This window comes from Thunnus maccoyii, chromosome 3 (genome assembly GCF_910596095.1).
Source record: "Thunnus maccoyii chromosome 3, fThuMac1.1, whole genome shotgun sequence".
Lineage (NCBI taxonomy): Eukaryota > Metazoa > Chordata > Actinopteri > Scombriformes > Scombridae > Thunnus > Thunnus maccoyii.
The window spans coordinates 36861342-36879947 of NC_056535.1; the positions used below are offsets into that span (position 1 = coordinate 36861342).

The 18606-nt window shown below is 39.1% G+C and overlaps 1 protein-coding gene across 3 annotated transcripts in view; it reads right to left on the reverse strand.

Moving 5' to 3' along the window:
- Positions 1-18606, reverse strand: part of LOC121893697 (E3 ubiquitin-protein ligase RNF123) — a 159015-nt gene that overhangs the window by 100834 nt on the left and 39575 nt on the right. For all 3 annotated transcript variants that reach the window (XM_042405646.1, XM_042405648.1, XM_042405647.1), the window contains exons 25-35: positions 17134-17217; positions 14758-14865; positions 14315-14492; positions 12682-12756; positions 12444-12531; positions 12279-12366; positions 11281-11365; positions 5234-5373; positions 2919-2975; positions 2075-2206; positions 901-976 (exon numbers count right to left, since the gene is read on the reverse strand). In XM_042405646.1, the coding sequence (XP_042261580.1) occupies positions 901-976; positions 2075-2206; positions 2919-2975; positions 5234-5373; positions 11281-11365; positions 12279-12366; positions 12444-12531; positions 12682-12756; positions 14315-14492; positions 14758-14865; positions 17134-17217 (1111 nt within the window). The remainder of the gene's footprint in view (positions 1-900; positions 977-2074; positions 2207-2918; positions 2976-5233; positions 5374-11280; positions 11366-12278; positions 12367-12443; positions 12532-12681; positions 12757-14314; positions 14493-14757; positions 14866-17133; positions 17218-18606) is intronic.

Here is an 18606-nt window from a genome sequence, read left to right on the forward strand (position 1 = left end):
TAGTAATTACCTCTTTATTATCAGGTTACCTGTTATTACTGTAGTAATTACCTCTTTATTATCAGGTTACCTGTTATTACTGTAGTAATTACCTCTTTACTATCAGGTTACCTGGTTATTACTGTAGTAATTACCTCTTTATTATCAGGTTACCTGCTTATTACTGTAGTAATTACCTCTTTATTATCAGGTTACCTGTTATTACTGTAGTAATTACCTCTTTATTACCAGGTTACCTGTTATTACTGTAGTAATTACCTCTTTATTATCAGGTTACCTGTTATTACTGTAGTAATTACCTCTTTATTATCAGGTTACCTGTTATTACTGTAGTAATTACCTCTTTATTATCAGGTTACCTGCTTATTACTGTAGTAATTACCTCTTTATTATCAGGTTACCTGTTATTACTGTAGTAATTACCTCTTTACTATCAGGTTACCTGGTTATTACTGTAGTAATTACCTCTTTATTATCAGGTTACCTGCTTATTACTGTAGTAATTACCTCTTTATTACCAGGTTACCTGTTATTACTGTAGTAATTACCTCTTTATTATCAGGTTACCTGTTATTACTGTAGTAATTACCTCTTTATTATCAGGTTACGTGCTTATTACATGTGTCCGTCATCTCTGACCATGTTTCTGATTGGAGCTTCAGTTTGTGTTCCAGTTAAAGTGACTGAAAGTAAACAAAACGCTTAAAACTGTTCTGTGTCTCTGGTTCCCACTTGTTTGGTCCCTGAGACGAATCATATCGATCATATCAATCATATTGATCATATTGATCCTTAACGGAAAGTATACGGAAAATTATTAAATAAGACATTACTGTGTGTGTGTGTGTATATGTGTGTGTGTATGTCTGTGTGTGTGTGTGTGTGTGTGTGTGTGTGTACCTGGCAGTCTCAGGTTGACGACTCGATCAAACAGGTTCTTCTCTGCTGTCACTCTGTTTAAAACTTGGTTCAGCAGCTGCAGACAAACACATCAAACTTTCATTTATTACTCAAACTGGTTCCCATCCAGTCAGACTTTGCTTCTGTCTCACTGGTATTATTACTCATACTGGTTCCCATCCAGTCAGACTTTGCTTCTGTTTCACTGGTATTATTACTCATACTGGTTCCCATCCAGTCAGACTTTGCCTCTGTCTCACTGGTATTATTACTCATACTGGTTCCCATCCAGTCAGACTTTGCTTCTGTCTCACTGGTATTATTACTCATACTGGTTCCCATCCAGTCAGACTTTGCTTCTGTCTTACTGGTATTATTACTCATACTGGTTCGCATCCAGTCAGACTTTGCTTCTGTCTCACTGGTATTATTACTCATACTGGTTCCCATCCAGTCAGACTTTGCTTCTGTCTCACTGGTATTATTACTCATACTGGTTCCCATCCAGTCAGACTTTGCTTCTGTCTCACTGGTATTATTACTCATACTGGTTCCCATCCAGTCAGACTTTGCTTCTGTCTCACTGGTATTATTACTCATACTGGTTCCCATCCAGTCAGACTTTGCTTCTGTCTCACTGGTATTATTACTCATACTGGTTCCCATCCAGTCAGACTTTGCTTCTGTCTTACTGGTATTATTACTCATACTGGTTCCCATCCAGTCAGACTTTGCTTCTGTCTCACTGGTATTATTACTCATACTGGTTCCCATCCAGTCAGACTTTGCTTCTGTCTCACTGGTATTATTACTCATACTGGTTCCCATCCAGTCAGACTGCTAACGTGTCAGAGTGACTGTAGTTCTGAGCTGCAGGTAGACTGACAGCATGAACCACCTGCAGGTAATAATTATTACAGCTTCATTCAGTCAGTCTGCTTCCTCTCGTCATGCAGCTCGAGGACGTTCTGGTCCTTTAATGTGTCTCAGAGGAGACGAGGAGGATTTAGAGGAACTGGGACATTTTTCACTTCAGTTTGTGAACAGATTAAATAAATAAATGTAACAAGCTAATTAGTGAGTTTAAGATTTCTGACAATGTAAATGATTATCTCTCTATGACGAGCATCCTCTCCAGCGGGACTCTACATCATCTCTGAGTGCTGCGGATCACCTGAGCCAGTCGTCTGAGCAGCAGCTCTGCAGACGGCCTCGACCAGTCCAGGAAGATCTCTGGAACCAGAGTGACGGTCATCTCCAGCACACGCAGCAGACTGACCGACAGGTCGAAGCACGTCGCACACACCTGCAGGAGAAACACAACGGAGCAGCTGAGACGCAGAAGCATCGCTGAACACGTCTTTAACAAGGAGGAACTCTGTTCGGTTGTTTTTCATTACGTCTTATTGGTTCGTATTCTTATTTACTTGTGTTTGATTAACGAGTCCTGAAGAACTGACGACCTCACTTATTCTTTTTCTTCTTAGAGTTCAATTATTTTATGATTAACTGAGTAATCTTTTAGTTAATAAAACAGTGGAAAGTCTGAACCAGACTTTACTGTGATTACTGTCTCAGTCCTGCAGAATGTTTCTTTTCTACATTTTTAAAAAGCATTAATTTAAATGTCGACATCGTTAAGAGGGAAGATGTTCCAGCTCAGTTTCATTTCACTCAGATATAAAACAGAGAAAAGCAGCAAATCTTCACATTTTGACAAGAAACTGTGAATGTTTTAACATTTTTTGATTATCAAGGACATTTTTGTGATCAACTAATTGATTCATTGATATATTAATGGTCAGTATTTTCTTCCTTGTCTTTTGTCTCTTTCAGACAGATCAGCAGCAATAATAATACAAACACTGCAGATTAGAAACTGTTCATTATGTTAAACAACGCTGCATCTATCCAATCACAGCAGCTGACTTTATTATATTATATGTTATTAAAAAGATGACAAACATCATCATGTTCATGTTGTGTTCAGCTCATTAACTTGAAGTCTTATTGATCACCTTCAGCTGACGAGTGTCCACAAAGTTCCTCTCTGGACGCTCGGCTGCCTGCTGGATCTGATGGAGGCAGAGAGTAAAAAACAAGACAAATGAATAGAAGTCATAAATAAAACCACTCTGACACGCAGCTTCAGGTAAGATCAGTCCTAAAACTGTTTGTTTTCTGATCAATAATTCTGTTTATCAATCAGTCACTATGACGACCAGCTGATCCATCAGATTATATTATAATTACTGACCAACGTTTTATTTGAGTGTCTGAATTTCAGCTCTTTATAGAGAAACAACGAACAATCCCACAATGCAACGGGTCATACTGTACAGATGCTCATGTTCATCTTTTTAATGAAGGTTTAACAACTTATTAATTAGCTCAGTGTTTCATTAAGTCTTCATGCATCATCACTCAGAGACTAATGTTAAATCTAACCCGGTACCTTGTTGAACTAAAGTCATGAATCCAGTCATGCTGATCAGTAAATGATACTTTTACTTCATTGTTGTCGTACAGGCTGAAGACTTGACGTGCTTTTAAATGACTGCAGTTGACTTTCTTTAATTAAAGAGTCACAAACATTTCTCTACTTTGTGCGAAAATCCTTTAAAAGTTTGTTCTGAATCAAATCCCGACACCAGATTCACAAAAAAATAACAAGAAAAGCAATTATTGCTGCTCCCAGTTGAGCTGTGGAGTGAAGAGCTGAGAGCTGAGCGTCACTGAGGGAACAATAAACTGCTGCTGGGTGGAAAATACCAGCGCGTCCCACAGGAATATCATCAATTAGGATACTAAGTGCTGCTAAGTGGGATGATTCATGGAGTCTTACTGAGGATTTATCTCAAACCCAAAATAATCTCATTAGCGGGAAACAGTTTGTAAAAGTGGACTGAATCGACCCTCAGACGCTGATGAGGATGATGAGGAGGCGAACGGGGGCCGAGGGGAGAGACGGGGCGATCAGCTCGCCTCTGCGAAGCCGTCTTTAACCTCCTTTCAATCCACTGGAGACTCTCTCTCTCTCTCTCTCTCTGAGGGTCCTGCTGTTGGATCAGTGACCTCTACGTTTATCTTCAGATCAGCTGTTTGGTGATGAAGAACAAATGTTCAGCTGCTCTTCATCAGAGGCAAGGAAGTTAACCACTGAACCAACCAGTCAGTCTTCATCTCTCAAAACTGAACAAACTGTTTGAAAACACATCTAGTAAAGTATAAATCTCACCTCTGTGTCACTGGCCCAAGTTTGTTTTCCAGTACAGAGTCTGCACTGGAAACCAGTTACAATACCAGCAGCACGTCCTGATTTAGCCAAACTGTAGCATGTAGTACGCTAACAACAGCAGAATCTGCAGTATGCCAGAAATACTTCATGTTTTTATCTAATGTGATTGTACAATTCATTCTTCTGACAGGATGCAGGTGAATCTGGTTCCTTGTGATCATCAGACAGGTGTTACTCATCTGTCAGGTAAATGTTCATCTTTAGGAAAACCAGGAAAACCCACAAATACAACACGTCTGTCTTTAGAGCAGAACAGGAAGCAGCACAGCAGGGCATACTGCTAACTAGCATACTGCTAATCAGCATACTGCTAACTAGCATACTGCTAACTAGCATACTGCTAATCAGCACTGAACAGTTTCATACTGTAAACTACTGTGAAAAGCAGTATGTAGTACATACTACAGTATATGTAGTATGTAGTACACACTGCAGTATATGCAGTATGTAGTACACACTGCAGTATGCAGTATGTAGTACACACTACAGTATGCCGTATGTAGTACACACTACAGTATATGTAGTACACACTGCAGTCTGCAGTATGTAGTACACACTACAGTACGCAGTAACTTCAGAGACAAACACGTCCACAGTGAACTCTTAAGAAAAGTGAAGAATGTGTCAATAATTCATGTCTTAGATCATCAGTCTCTGCTGAGCTGCTTTCACTGCTAAACATGAAGGATTATAAAGTATCTCCATCATAAAGACAATATAGAGCTTCACTCATTTCTCTGCTATTGATCATTGAACGGAGAGAAAACCATTAACTAATCCATTAATCATCCATCACGTCCTAAACTCCTTCATTAAAATGGTTTTCTGCTGCAGTAAAGATTTATTACAAACTCTAACCTCTGGTAGATTCTCCAAAGTTTCTACATAAGTTCTACATAAATAAAACTGGACCAGTGATGGCTCCATATTTCCAGTCTCATGTTGTTCAAACTGACTGGTTTTATTTGATTTCCAGTGTAGATTCCAGTGTTTCCACATCATGTGTAGGTGCAGCGTTTCTGCTCCTGATCTCACCTCTTGGATCATGCCGATGAACTCGGAGAAGGCCCAGTTGAGCTGGTTCAGGACGCTGTTGAGGAACGAGGCGGCCATGTCTTTGTCCATGCTCAGCAGCTCGGCCATGTGTCTCTGCAGCAGCAGCGACGGACACGGCTCTAAACCAATCAGAGGAGAGAGGACGGGTCATGTTTTTATCCTGCAGTGAGAGAAGGCTGGAAGTAGATTCATCAACACAACTTCACAGACGGACGGAGGAATCCTCGCTCACTGCAGTGTCATTTAGAGGAGACAATAACGACGGATGACTCAGTAACTGTCCTGTAATGTGTAGAAATAAGTTTAAATAAAAACACCTGATGCATGAAAGCTGCTGCTCCATCACTGATTAACTTACATATGTGACATCTTATTACTGAGAGAACAGAACGGAGACACGGCGTTCAATATAAACGCTTTAAATGTTCTAAATAAAATCTATAATCAGTTTGACAATAACAATAATACTAACTGTATTACTGCATAACTATATTATATATTTTCCTAATAGTCTTCCTCATTTTTCATGAATGAACCACTTGGAACATAAAATAAGAAAAGAGGAAGAAATTAAAGCTGCAAGCAGTGTTGGTCGGGATCATTTTGCTTTTTAAAAATGAGGGATATCTCTTACAAGTGTGGTGTGCTTTTATTTTGAAAGTTTGATTGACATGTGTACTGTCAGGTGTGTAGAGACAATAAGTAACTGCAGCTGGACACAGAAAAATACTCATATATTTGAATGGAGAGTGTGAGTGAACCCACACCTTTTTGAACATTTACTGCTTCCACATAGTTTTAGATACAAACTTCATTTGAACTTTAAATGAGTCACGAGACATTGACCTACAAATCTTGAATTTACATGTTTTTTCTATCTTTTATTGTTTTTGAGATATTAGAGTGTGAGTTTTAAAGTCTTTTCTTGCTCCTCCTGTGATTTTATAATGAGTGTGTATTGCGGAATGTTTCACAGCACTGAGGGAGTGACATCACCAGGAGCAGTTGGAGAGGAGGATTTTAGAGTACGCTTCTTGTGAAATCTCCTCATAAATCCCATCACTTTGGCCAAATCTTACATTAAAAATCATATTTTAGGAAATTTCATGGCGAATCCATTGATACAGGTTTGAAAGTGGTCAGACTTATAGTTTAGACGTCAGAAGCCTCTGTTTGACACAAAGTTCATGCCCATAGATTGCCTCCCCATTGGTTTACATTGTAAGGGTGATGTGGCACTGCAACTTTCAGGGCTTACAAAATCCAAACAGTTCGAGTTATTACAAAGTTTTTAATAACTTTTTTCAGCACAGTGTCGTAAGTCATCTATTAAAGTTTGAAGCCGATACCATTAACGCCCTCAGAGGAGATAGCGTTTGTTTGGGGGCCAAAATTGGGGCAAAGTCTTATTTTGAAAGGCTAATTGCGGACTTCCTGATGAATTTAGGTCAGGGGTGTCAGCGTATGATTTGTAGGTCTTGATGAGACGAATAATTGAGTTTTGGTTTGATCTCTCTACGACATTCCTACAGGCCATGGCGGCCATTTTAGTTACATAGGTGGCGCTAGAGAGCACATTTTGGCACTTTGGGGGTTAATTTTTACATTTTATTAAATTTATCACCAGACCTGATGTGCGTGCCAAATTTGGTGAGTTTTTGAGCATGTTTAGGGGGTCAAATTCAAGTTTTCAATTCTAGGTTTAAGTGGCGTAATAATAAAGAGGGAAACAAACAAACAAACGAAAATCAATAGGGTCCTCTCCCTTAGGCGAAGACTACTGTTTTACAGTAGTCCTCTGCCTTTTGGGCTCGGTCCCTAAGTAAACTTTCAGCTGACAGGTGTAAGTACAGCAGTTAATGATCCAGAGCTGGTCTCATGTGGTCCTTATGGGGGAAAAAACAGTGCAATTGCCCTTTTTCCTGTTTTCACACCAGGTCTTTATAAATACAACACTGTGTTTTAAACAGTCTCTGGAGTCTCTTTGCTAATCAGGTGATTGTTTGAGTGTGATTAATGTTTTTTAAGACAAATGTTGGTCTAATGTCGTCTGAAAGGTGAAAATGCAATTAAATCTTCTTTTGATACATAAAATACATGTTTGACAAACCTGAAAGTGGATTTTAAACAGCATGAAGGATTTTACTAACATGTCCAACACCTTTCTGTGAGCGTATGGAAACAGTCATTTCCCCTGAACCACTGAATCAGAAGCTAATTTATTATTCATATTTATAATTATTTTATGTACAGATATGAATAATGTTAGAGCCGTGCTTGGTGCTGTTATTATTAATATTATAATTTAAACAGCAGCAGCTCGACTGTTATTATGTAACATAACATAAACACATTCACATTGACGATCATTGAGGATTTTAGGAATTTATCTCAGTAACACTTAACTTTATTTATCATTTATAATGACATTTAATAACTGCAGCAGATACAGTTACTGTTAATGTTGCGGTATTATAACCATCACATAAAGAAAAGCTGGAATAAAAGAAGGACGGTGAAGGAGGAGAGGATGAGGAGGGGGGGGGGGGGGGGGGGGGGGGGGGGGTCCTCTGGGAGAGTCTAATAATCTGTGTCCTCTGTGTCCTCTGTGTCTCTGCTACATCCCATCATAACATGACAACAGCTAACGCTCCAGAGACCGCCGTTATCCTGAAGATGTGGACACAGAGGTCAGAGAGCGACGCTGTGGTGCATCAAAGAAACTCAAATACAACTTCTCCTCTTCCTCAGTACTTTATACCTTCTACTGTATAAACAACTCTGCGTTACTTTCCTGATTAAGATTTTATGTTTAAAACAAATAATTGGTATATAAAATATTCAAAAAATAAAATATAAAATTGTATATATTAAACTAGCTTACTGTACATAAATAGTAATGTCATATAGAATAATCTGTCAGAATTATCACTAATTAAAGTACATTTTGCCAATAACACTGTTACTTCAGAGACATTTTACTTGTAGTTTTATATTTGTTACTTTTACTACCTTTACATTAATGTCACATTCTGTGGTTTGGAAAAAAAAAAAACACATATTTTAAAGGACAACTCTGGTGATTTTCTTAATTTTTCTTCATGTTTGGATTCAAACCAACAATGAACTGATCTACTAACAAGTACTGTGTGTGTATCGAAGCTGATATATCTGATTAAAAACACGTCAGTGAGTCACACCGCTGCACTGGGTCACATGTTCCTTCATCACGTTAGTTAGTTTAGAAACGGCTCCAAAGACTAATAACAGGAGAGTCATTAGTTATTAGTAGAAGCCATGCTGTGACTGGTTCGGACCCAAACATGAGAGTCGAATCTGTTAAACATTTTTCTAGTTAGTTACATGTTAGTGTGTCTCTGCTGTCACGAGTCTGTCAAAGTAAAATGATAAGAAGTGAGAGACACCTGACTAATAACTGGATAATTTCCATTTCGCTCAGCATGTAACAGCAGCGAAACGTTTCCATTCAAACGTCTGGACAGCAGACAGCAGCCTCCACTGCCTGCAGCAGAGTCTAAAGCATCTAGAACATATATTCCTCTCCTCCACAGTCTGATCTATCATATCAGTGTGTAATGTGTTGGTCGTTGCTCGTAGTGATGAACCTACAGAGACTCTGCTGGTCTTCATTATTATAGAGCACATTTATTTAAACTAAGTACTCAAAACAAACCAAAATAACTAGTCGGTGGTGCACGTCAGTATGCAAACAACCTGCTTTAAAGAGAAGGAGAGGGATGAGAGGTAAAGATAATAAGATGCATCATAACGCTGCTGATCAATATCATCAATACTACATGAGACTTCTACTGTGTCAGACTGAGGCAAATAAAGGTTATTATGGAGCTAAAACAGCAAAACTAAATGAAGACAGTGACAAACAAACAGAAACGGGAGACATGGAAAAATAACTTACTTTGGAAACTAGCAATGGACAAATCTCCTGAAACGCATGCAGACCAGAGGACACACATGACCGTCAATTATCATGCAGGAGAGCAGAAAATCACAATTAACAGGACAAACAGAAGCTGAGAAGCAGAAGAAGCTTTGAGGCAAAGATGACAAAGATATGGTGACACATGCTGAAAGCACAATTATTTAAACAAACAAACAAACAAACAAAACACCATACAGCACCATACAGCAGATGAGATCAATATGTGATTGTCAGGGGTGGATTTAGCCTAGTTTAGCTTAGCTTAGCTTAACTTAGCACAAGAAAGAAAGTATTTGTTATCCAAATACTTCAAAACTCATTTACATATCATCAAATACTCAGAGACTCAGCTGAGTTTGGTTCATGACCCTGTTCTTTAACTGTGCTTTAACTAACTCAGGCTAACATGCTAACATGCTAACATGCTGCTATCAGGATAAATTCATCCTGTCAACTCTCATCCAGGTTTGATGGCAGTTTGAGGATTGATTATTGATCCTGGATGAAGTTACCTTGAAGCCACAATCAGCAGTCACATGATCGGCTGAGAGCTGGTCATGTGACTGCTATTAAATGAGGTAGGTGTGTTGGGAACCTCCCAGCATGCACTGGGGCAACAGATTCATGGACGTGAGTGTGATTTTCTGTGTTCCTGCTGTTGATGTTTCTACACTTTCATCACACACAGTGAAACCTTTTAAACACTTTAAGTACATTTAAGATGAACAACTTTCAGCAAAGTGAGTTCTGCAGTTCATCATTTAATACGTTTTAATTAATCATCACATGTTCTGTTCCCGTTGGTCCTTTAACAGTCAGAATCTTTTATGTGAGTTTATGTCTGTTCAGAGTCTCAAACATTTAAATTTTAGTGCTCAAACTTTTATTTAGTTGTACATTTTGTCTCGTATGAGCATCAATAACTCTTCATTATAAAAACAGAACTGTGATAATTACACCAATAAATCATAACGATCTATCAGTAACCTCCATGTTCTCATCTAAAATCATTATTATATCAACATTTCATAATCAATCTGAGTTCATGTTTGTGGTTCAGTCCTGATCAGCTGACTGTCAGTAAACTGAACTATAGCAGGTTTTGGGTTTCAGGGCTCGTTGCTATGACAACAGACTCATCATCAACATTATAATCTGGAGAACTCGTTTATCCACGTATGAGGAACAGTGTGGTTCAGTTTAACTCACTAGATGTGTTTGATACAAGATGTGAGTTCAACAACTTTCAAGTCACAAAATACACTCACTGGTCACTTTATTAGGAACACCTGTACAGTCTGATGCAATCCAACACAACAGCTCCGCCATAAACTCTACTTTTATGAAGCTTATTAATTAATTCCATTCCATTAATTAATTGCTGCTGCTGGACTGGAGTGCATTATAATGAAAGCAGCTGTTAGACTCCTGTCCATCTGCAGGCTGACATTTAAACATCAGTATCACTGAATGAATCAGTCTGTGTGCAACAAACAAGCAGAGTAAACTTTCCACAAAGTCCACGTTTTCTTATCAGGATCAAAGACAGAAGATGCTACAAAACCTGACATATGAATTACTGCTGCTGGGATTTTATCTCATTTTAACATAAAACACCAGATTCAAAAATCTCCTCTGCTTCCAAAAATAAGACGAGTCCATGAACTGATTCACTGTGTAAGAGGAAACGTTATTTACCTTCAAGGTGTCATTTAAAAACGTCCTGTGGGCAGACACACACACTGATAATTAAAGCAGTAAATCAAACAGAAGTGTGGTAAAAATAAACCTGATGTAGACAAACTGTCATGGCCTCAATTTATTTATAGAGGTTCATGAAAGAGAAGAAAAGCAGGACTGTGACCTGAACCAGAAACACTCACATGGTCAAAAAGAGGAGAATCATGATAGAAGAGAAACAGACCAGAGACGTCATCCATTGCTGCTTTTTGTCTTCATTCTTTTTTAGAGTTATTGATCGGACACAAATCACCGCGGCAACACAGACGGCACAGCAATCACGCTCGTTCACACTCACGCTGAGAGAAATCAGAGAGACACTTACTCTGCAGACTGGGCAGGTTCGCATCCTCGGGTTTGGTTTTCAGGAGGTGAGGCAGGCGAGTGTATCTGTAGCCGAAACCACAACCCTGCAAGACAGACAGTGACACACGTTACAGACCATGCACATGCAAAAATACACTATAAATACACTATAAATACACTATAAATACACTATGAATACACTATAAATACACTATAAATACGCTATAAATACACATATAAATACACTATAAATACACTATAAATACACTATAATTACACTATAAATACACTATAAATACACTATAATTACACTCCAAATACACATATAAATACACTATAAATACACTATAAATACACTATAAATACAATTACACATACAAATACACTATAAATACAATTACACATACAATTACACAGAAATACACATATAAATACAAATACACATAAATACAATTACATATACAAATACAGAATTTCTTCCCTTCTTAAAGCGTTTGAGACCATCAGCTGTGTTGTGTCGAGGTCGTGTTGGTATACAGCAAACAGCCCTGTTCCACTACTGCAGTAACTGTACTACTACTGCAGTAACTGTTCCACTACTGCAGTAACTGTACTACTACTGTAGCTCACATTTCACAGCAGCTGGTTCATATATATATATATATATATATATATATATATATATATATATATATATATATATATATATATATAAGAAACAGAAGGGGCCCTAAACAGAGCCTTGTGGTGCCCCACATGTAATGAAAGCAGAGACAGTCGCTGTGTCTGAAAACATTCCCTCATTCACTCCTTCATATATAAACAGTCAGCAGTTTACAGTGAACATATATATATATATAATGTTCTAAATAAAACACACAATTCATATTCAAGACTTAGAGTTTAATAAATAAAGTGATTTTAGACACAGACAATGCTGACAGTGTGTGCGTGCATGTGTGCATGTGCGTGTGCGTGTGTGCAGGTGTGCGTGTGCATGTGCGTGTGCGTGCTCACCCTCCACAGTCGGACCAGGATCCAGTTGGTCTGCGCCCAGGGTCTCTGTTCATACGGAGCCAGCAGATTCCTCATCATAGCAACACGTCTGAAACACACGTGAACATCAGCACGGACCAGGAGAACCGACCAATCAGAGAGAGAGACGAGCAGACAGATACTCACTGTTCCTCGGGGATCCTCTCAACCGCCCGCAGGGATTGTGGGTAGCAGACATAGCTGGCCAGAGCCTGCATCAGAGAGTCTTTGATATCTGACAGCAGACGAAAGGTTTTAATACGTCAGGTGTTAAAACATCCAGACACAACATTACAGATCAGTTCAAAACATGTCAGGATCATTACTGAAGTGTGTGTGTGTGTTAGTGTGTGTGTGTGTGTGTGTGTGTGTGTGTGTGTGTTACCTGTTCCGACTATACGTGGATCTGCAAAGTGCTTAGCAAGGATAGCAGCTAGTTGAGTCAAGGTTTCTTCATATCCTGAAGGTATAAAATAAACACGTATGAAGTGGAGTCGACCTTCACACTGAGGAGCTGAAACACAAACTATCTGTAGTTTCTGTGTGTGTGTGTGTGTGTGTGTTGATAAGAGCTTGAACAGACCTGCGTCGATACATCATTCTCTGATTTTTAATGAACAGTTTTTATAATCAGGATCTGATGGGTCCAGGTTTTTAGGTTTTTAAAGTGTTTCAGACTGTTTATGGAACAAAAGAACACATTGAATGACGTCATGTTTTCTTCTAGATCAGCTGTTCGCTCACATGTAAAAAATAAAGTTAAAACAAGAGCCGAGAGACACGCGGGACAGAGACCAGATCCGGGACCCGGATCAGACCGGCTGGTCTCGGGTCTCGGTGATCCAGCTGTGATCATGTGGTCGTTATCACGGCGGGAGGAAACGTGTGTTTAGAAGCTGTTAGTTTAACAAAGATGAGAAACAAGTTCAGGAACATCAGTCCTTAAATGAATATTGAATTTTAGGAATTTGGTTTATAGATATTAAATTTATTATTAATTTATATGAAATAAAATAAACAGGTTCAGACGTCTGTTTATCACTCAGAACAGAATATTATTATATGTTATTATATTATATGTTATAATCTGTGTTTGAAACATATAAACAATTATTTTCATTTCTATGACTTTTCTCATTATTATGATGCAGCTGCTGTTTCCCGCCGCGGCTGCTTGTTAATTAATGTAATTAACTGATAGCTGTGTGTGTTTGGACGTCGGGTTCAGGCAGGTGAGACCCTCTACTGTTTAGAACCGTTTCCTGTTTCCTGGTTAACAGCGACGTTACAACAGAATGACTGAATATATTCAGCTGCTCTTTGTTTGGCTGAGTTAGTCGTAGCTGCTGCTGGTTGTGATGTTTGGATGTGACGATCGATCCTTCAGCCTCAGCTGGACCTGAGTTACTGTTGTTTTCATGTTGTGACGGAGCAGCAGACGTCTGTCTGAGGGACGGATGGAGGGAAACATACTGAGGAGGTGTTTAGTGATGTCTGAGGGAAAATCTGAGCTTCGACCTCTGCAGGATTTTATTATTGTTATAACAGTTTTTGGTAAAATCTTCATTTTACACTAATTTTCTTGGAATTTTCTGGGTGATTTGCAGGTTTTTAACGGTTAATTTTTAGGAGATTTTACAGAGAGAGTGATGCAATTTAGGACAAATGATAAGAAAACACTGAAAAAAGTTGGTTTAGTTGTTAATATTCAGTCATTATATCTGGGTTCATACTGACAGTATCTGTAGTTTGCTGTGTGACTGTTTGTTCAGGACGAAGCTGATGTGCTGATATGAAGTTTGACACACAAAACTACAAACAACTCAGTATTTTATCAGTTAAAGAATTAAGAGTTTCATTTATTAATTATATATAAACACAAATATAACGAACCAGCGAAGGAAATTAATATAAAATGAAACTTTCTGTAAAATAAAGTGTTTTTTTTACCAAACGATGAATCTAATAAACACTCTGCAGAGTAACGGATGATAACGTGACTGATGTGCGTGTTGTACCTGGCAGCTCCTCCATGCTGTTGGCGGGGCTGAAGTAGTTCTTCAGGGCGCTGTACGCGTTCATGGCCACGTTGAGGTAGAACTCTGGAGCGAAGGCGAACAACGAGCCCGTGTTGTCGGCGTGTTCGATGGTCCGAATGCACACACACAGCAGCCAGTACACGTCCAACATCTTCTCCTGCACGGACCGATTAAAGCAGTTAAATAACACACACACACACACATGCATGCACGCACAGACGCACACACACACACGCACGCACACATACATACACACGCACGCACACATACACACACGCACGTACACACACGCACGCACACAGACACACGCACACACACGCACGCACGCACGCACACACACACACACACGCATGCACGCACGCACACACGCACGCGCTCACGCACACACACACGCACACACACACACGCAGCAGCTGCGTCACCTTGGAGTAGATGGTGGCGTTGATCCAGGCCAGTCTCCTGCTCAGGTGGTTCAGCTTCTCTGCAAACACCTTCTGGCTCTTCTGGAGCTCCTCCAGGATGTCGGCTCTCTGTGGGACAAACACGCAGCAGCTTTACTGCAGGAACGACTGTTAGCAACCAAAGACTTCAGTTCATCCGCCATGAAAAACATCTTATTGCTTTACTTCACTTTGTCTAAAGTTTAAAAGTTTATGATGTAGCACAAAGTCAGAGGTTGTTTATCTGCAGCACAACAAGCTGTAAACAGAAGCGCGTTCCTGCACATGCTCAGTAGCGTCTGCCGTACACAGAACTACTCTCTGGAGACTGAAAACATGATGCTGGATATTATATAATACCAGATATACAGAAGGAAGGATTACTGTCCTTTACATCACCATTTCTGACGATTATTGTTTAAAAACGTTGAACTTGTAGATTGATTTCAGATTAGACTTGAAGTCTGGATTGAAAAGCTTCAGTGATGTGAATATATAACAGATATATCTGTACATGATGTTTCTATCAGTGAGCCTGTGTGTATTTATGGGTTATTATGTGTCGGCGGTTCATATTCAGATGCTGGAGGGTTTATTTTTGTTGATGAATGTGTCTGAATGATGCTGCAGGAACGGATCATGTAAATAAAATCATTGATTCATTCATTTGTTCTGCAGAGCTGAGCGGAGATCTCACGTCATCATAAACCTTTAAATCTGTTTCTTCTTCTTCTTCTTCAGATTTTACAGCTGCTTTCCTTAGAACATGTCCGTCACCATCACTCGTCCCGTTACTGACGTCTGGGACGGTTAATCAGCGTGTCCTCGTCTCCCAACACGTCAGCACAACAGAATAAACCAAACTTTCATTTACTTTGCAGCCTTCAGACGTGTGTTTGTTTGTTTGTTTGTTTGTTTGTTTACTGAACTTCCTCCTCCGGTCCGTGAAGCTAATGAGACGAGCTGACAGGTGTGCTGACTGGAACTCAGCCAATTACCTTCAGCTGAGCACCGAGACAATAAAAACAAGCGACTGTTCCTGCAGGACGACACACAACCGAAATATTCAGTGAGACTGTTTGTCCTGTTGCTGCTCTGTTGGAGGAAATGAATCATCCTTATCAAGCAATAAAAGCTGCTTTACTTAATGTCATTTCATCAATTAGTCAGTGAATATCTTTGTTTGGACATCTGAGAACATCATACTGGGTATTTCTCATCATTTTAATAATATCTGACTGCAGCACTGATACCATATTTAATGTTATTAGACATTTTATCTGCTGTAGTTCATGCAGGCAGTGGTGGAAAATACATTTACTCGAAAACTGTACTGAAATATAATGTTGAGGTACTTGTACTTTACTTGAGTATTTCCATGTGATGCTACTTTCTACATGTCAGAGGGAAATATTGTACTTTCTACTCCACTACATTTATTTGACAGCTTTAGTTACTTTTCAGATGAAGATTTGACACAATGGATAATATAACAAGCTTTTAAAATACAACACATTGTTAAAGATGAAACCAGTGGTTTCCAACCTTTTTGGCTTTTGACGTCTTACAAAAAGCAGTGTGTAGTCGGGGTCACATTTCACATGTCTATGAGTTGTTAACAGCTCCACCAAATAGTGATTTTTCCCTCTAAACTTCTCACATGCTTTCATTTCAATAAATGTTCAAATGATCCAATATTTCAGCAAAAATCAAAGATTAGAGAAAAAGTCCAATACTTAATACTTAATCCTGCAATACTTTAACTACATCAAGCTCATAATAGTGAGTAGGGTCATTCTGCATAATGAGTACTTTTACTTCTGGTACTTGAAGTATATCTGATGTTAATATTTAGTAGTAATAATAGCAGAATTTCTACACAGTGTTACTGTGAGTTCTTCCTCTATGTCATCTTCATGATGTTCAGTGTGTTGTTGTTGCTGCAGGAAGTTAATTATTACATTTCCTGTTGTGAAGTGATTTATCTTTACTCTCCTGTTGGATAAATATAAATATGTTATCTCATTATAAAAGTCAAATACAGTGACATCATACTCAACTAAATTAACACTTCACTCCATAAACAAACATGATGTCATAATAAAAGCATGATTTCTGTTGAAACAGCTTGTTTTTATATATAATGTAAGTGATATGGTTGATTGATTGAAAGGTGTTAATCAGTGTTTAATTAGTCTTTAGAGAGCAGAACGTGAGTTTCTGAATCATTAGACTTTTAATCTGAAGTGTCTGAGAGTTATTTAAGGTTTAATATTGCTGACAAACACTTAACGCTCCTCAGGACGGAGGCTCGAGTGCAGCTGAAGCAGGAAACTCTGAGTTTAGAAGTGAACTCACTCTGGCGGGGCAGCGTGCGATCTTCTCCTCCGTGTCCTTCAACGCCACGGCGTATTCATGCACGTCATCCGAAACCACCACCATCTGGAGGGAAAACAGGACACACACACACACACACACACACACACACACACACACACACACACACACGGGTCAACATCCTGTACTTCAGATTCATTATTAATCTGCAGACGTCACAAACGAAGCATCAGAGCAGGTGAAGCCCTGACCTTTGACTTGCAGGCAGCATTATTTAAATATGGATTATTAGATTATTAAAATTGATTACTGAACCAAAGGAATCCATGATGTCAACTACCAGTTAAACCAGTCCATTCCCATTAACTATTAATCAGTGTAGATGGATTTCTACACCAGTATTATTTTTTTGTACCACATAAACCAGAAGTTTCACAATTAAGTGTTATTTGTAAATGTTGAGCACATTTTAACTGAATTTACAGAGAATTTTCAGAATAAAATGTTTCCATCCTGCTGCTACTGTGTGAATATCAGCAGATAAACAGCAGGTGGCGCTAATTCTCCAGTCGCTGCCGTTAAACCGTCGTAGAAGAAGAAGAAACAACGAGACGACGTCGTTAAGAGAGCGACAGTCGAAGCTGAAACGATGGAAAACATGATGGAAATATGACGTTTCTGTTAGTTTCATGTGTTGATGTGAGGAAGGTTACAGCCTCCTCATCATCATCGCTGATGTTTTCAGCTCTTTAGTCTGTTTACATTTGATTTTGATCCAAACAACATGATTTATTACACCTGGACGGATCTATTTAAACAGCTTCACCAATATAGAAATACTTGTATCATAAAAACACGTCATATAAACAGCAAACAGCAGCTGGAGTCTCTCTGGGTTCAATAACACAGAGGTCAAGAGGTCACGCTGGCCAATTTCAGCTTGTACAGATGAGAAGTTGGGAGGATTACTTGGAGATGAGAGGAAATAAAAAGAGATGAAACAATCACAGAAGCACAAACACAAGAAGGAGGAGGAGGAGGAAGAGGAGGAGGAAGAGGAAGAGGAAGAGGAAGAGGAAGAGGAAGAGGAAGAGGAAGAGGAGAAGGAGAAGAAGAAGAAGAAGAAGAAGAAGGAGAAGGAGGAGAAGGAGGAGAAGGAGAAGGAGAAGGAGAAGGAGAAGGAGAAGGAGAAGGAGAAGGAGAAGGAGAAGAAGAAGAGAGTCTCCAGCAGTAGAACAATAACTATCCTGTTAATATTTCATCTTAACCGACGACAAAACCCTCAAATGAACAGAGAAAATGAACAGTTTTACACTGAAGGAGGACTGTGGGTTACAGTGTAAGGTCATTATTCTAATGGTCAGTATGATTTTAAGACTGAACGCGTCCTCTAATAGAAAGACATTCACATAGAATGAGGTGTGACGTACGCAGACACACGACTGCAGCGAGGACGGTCACATGACTAAAGTCTCCTCAGTGTCACATGACCCC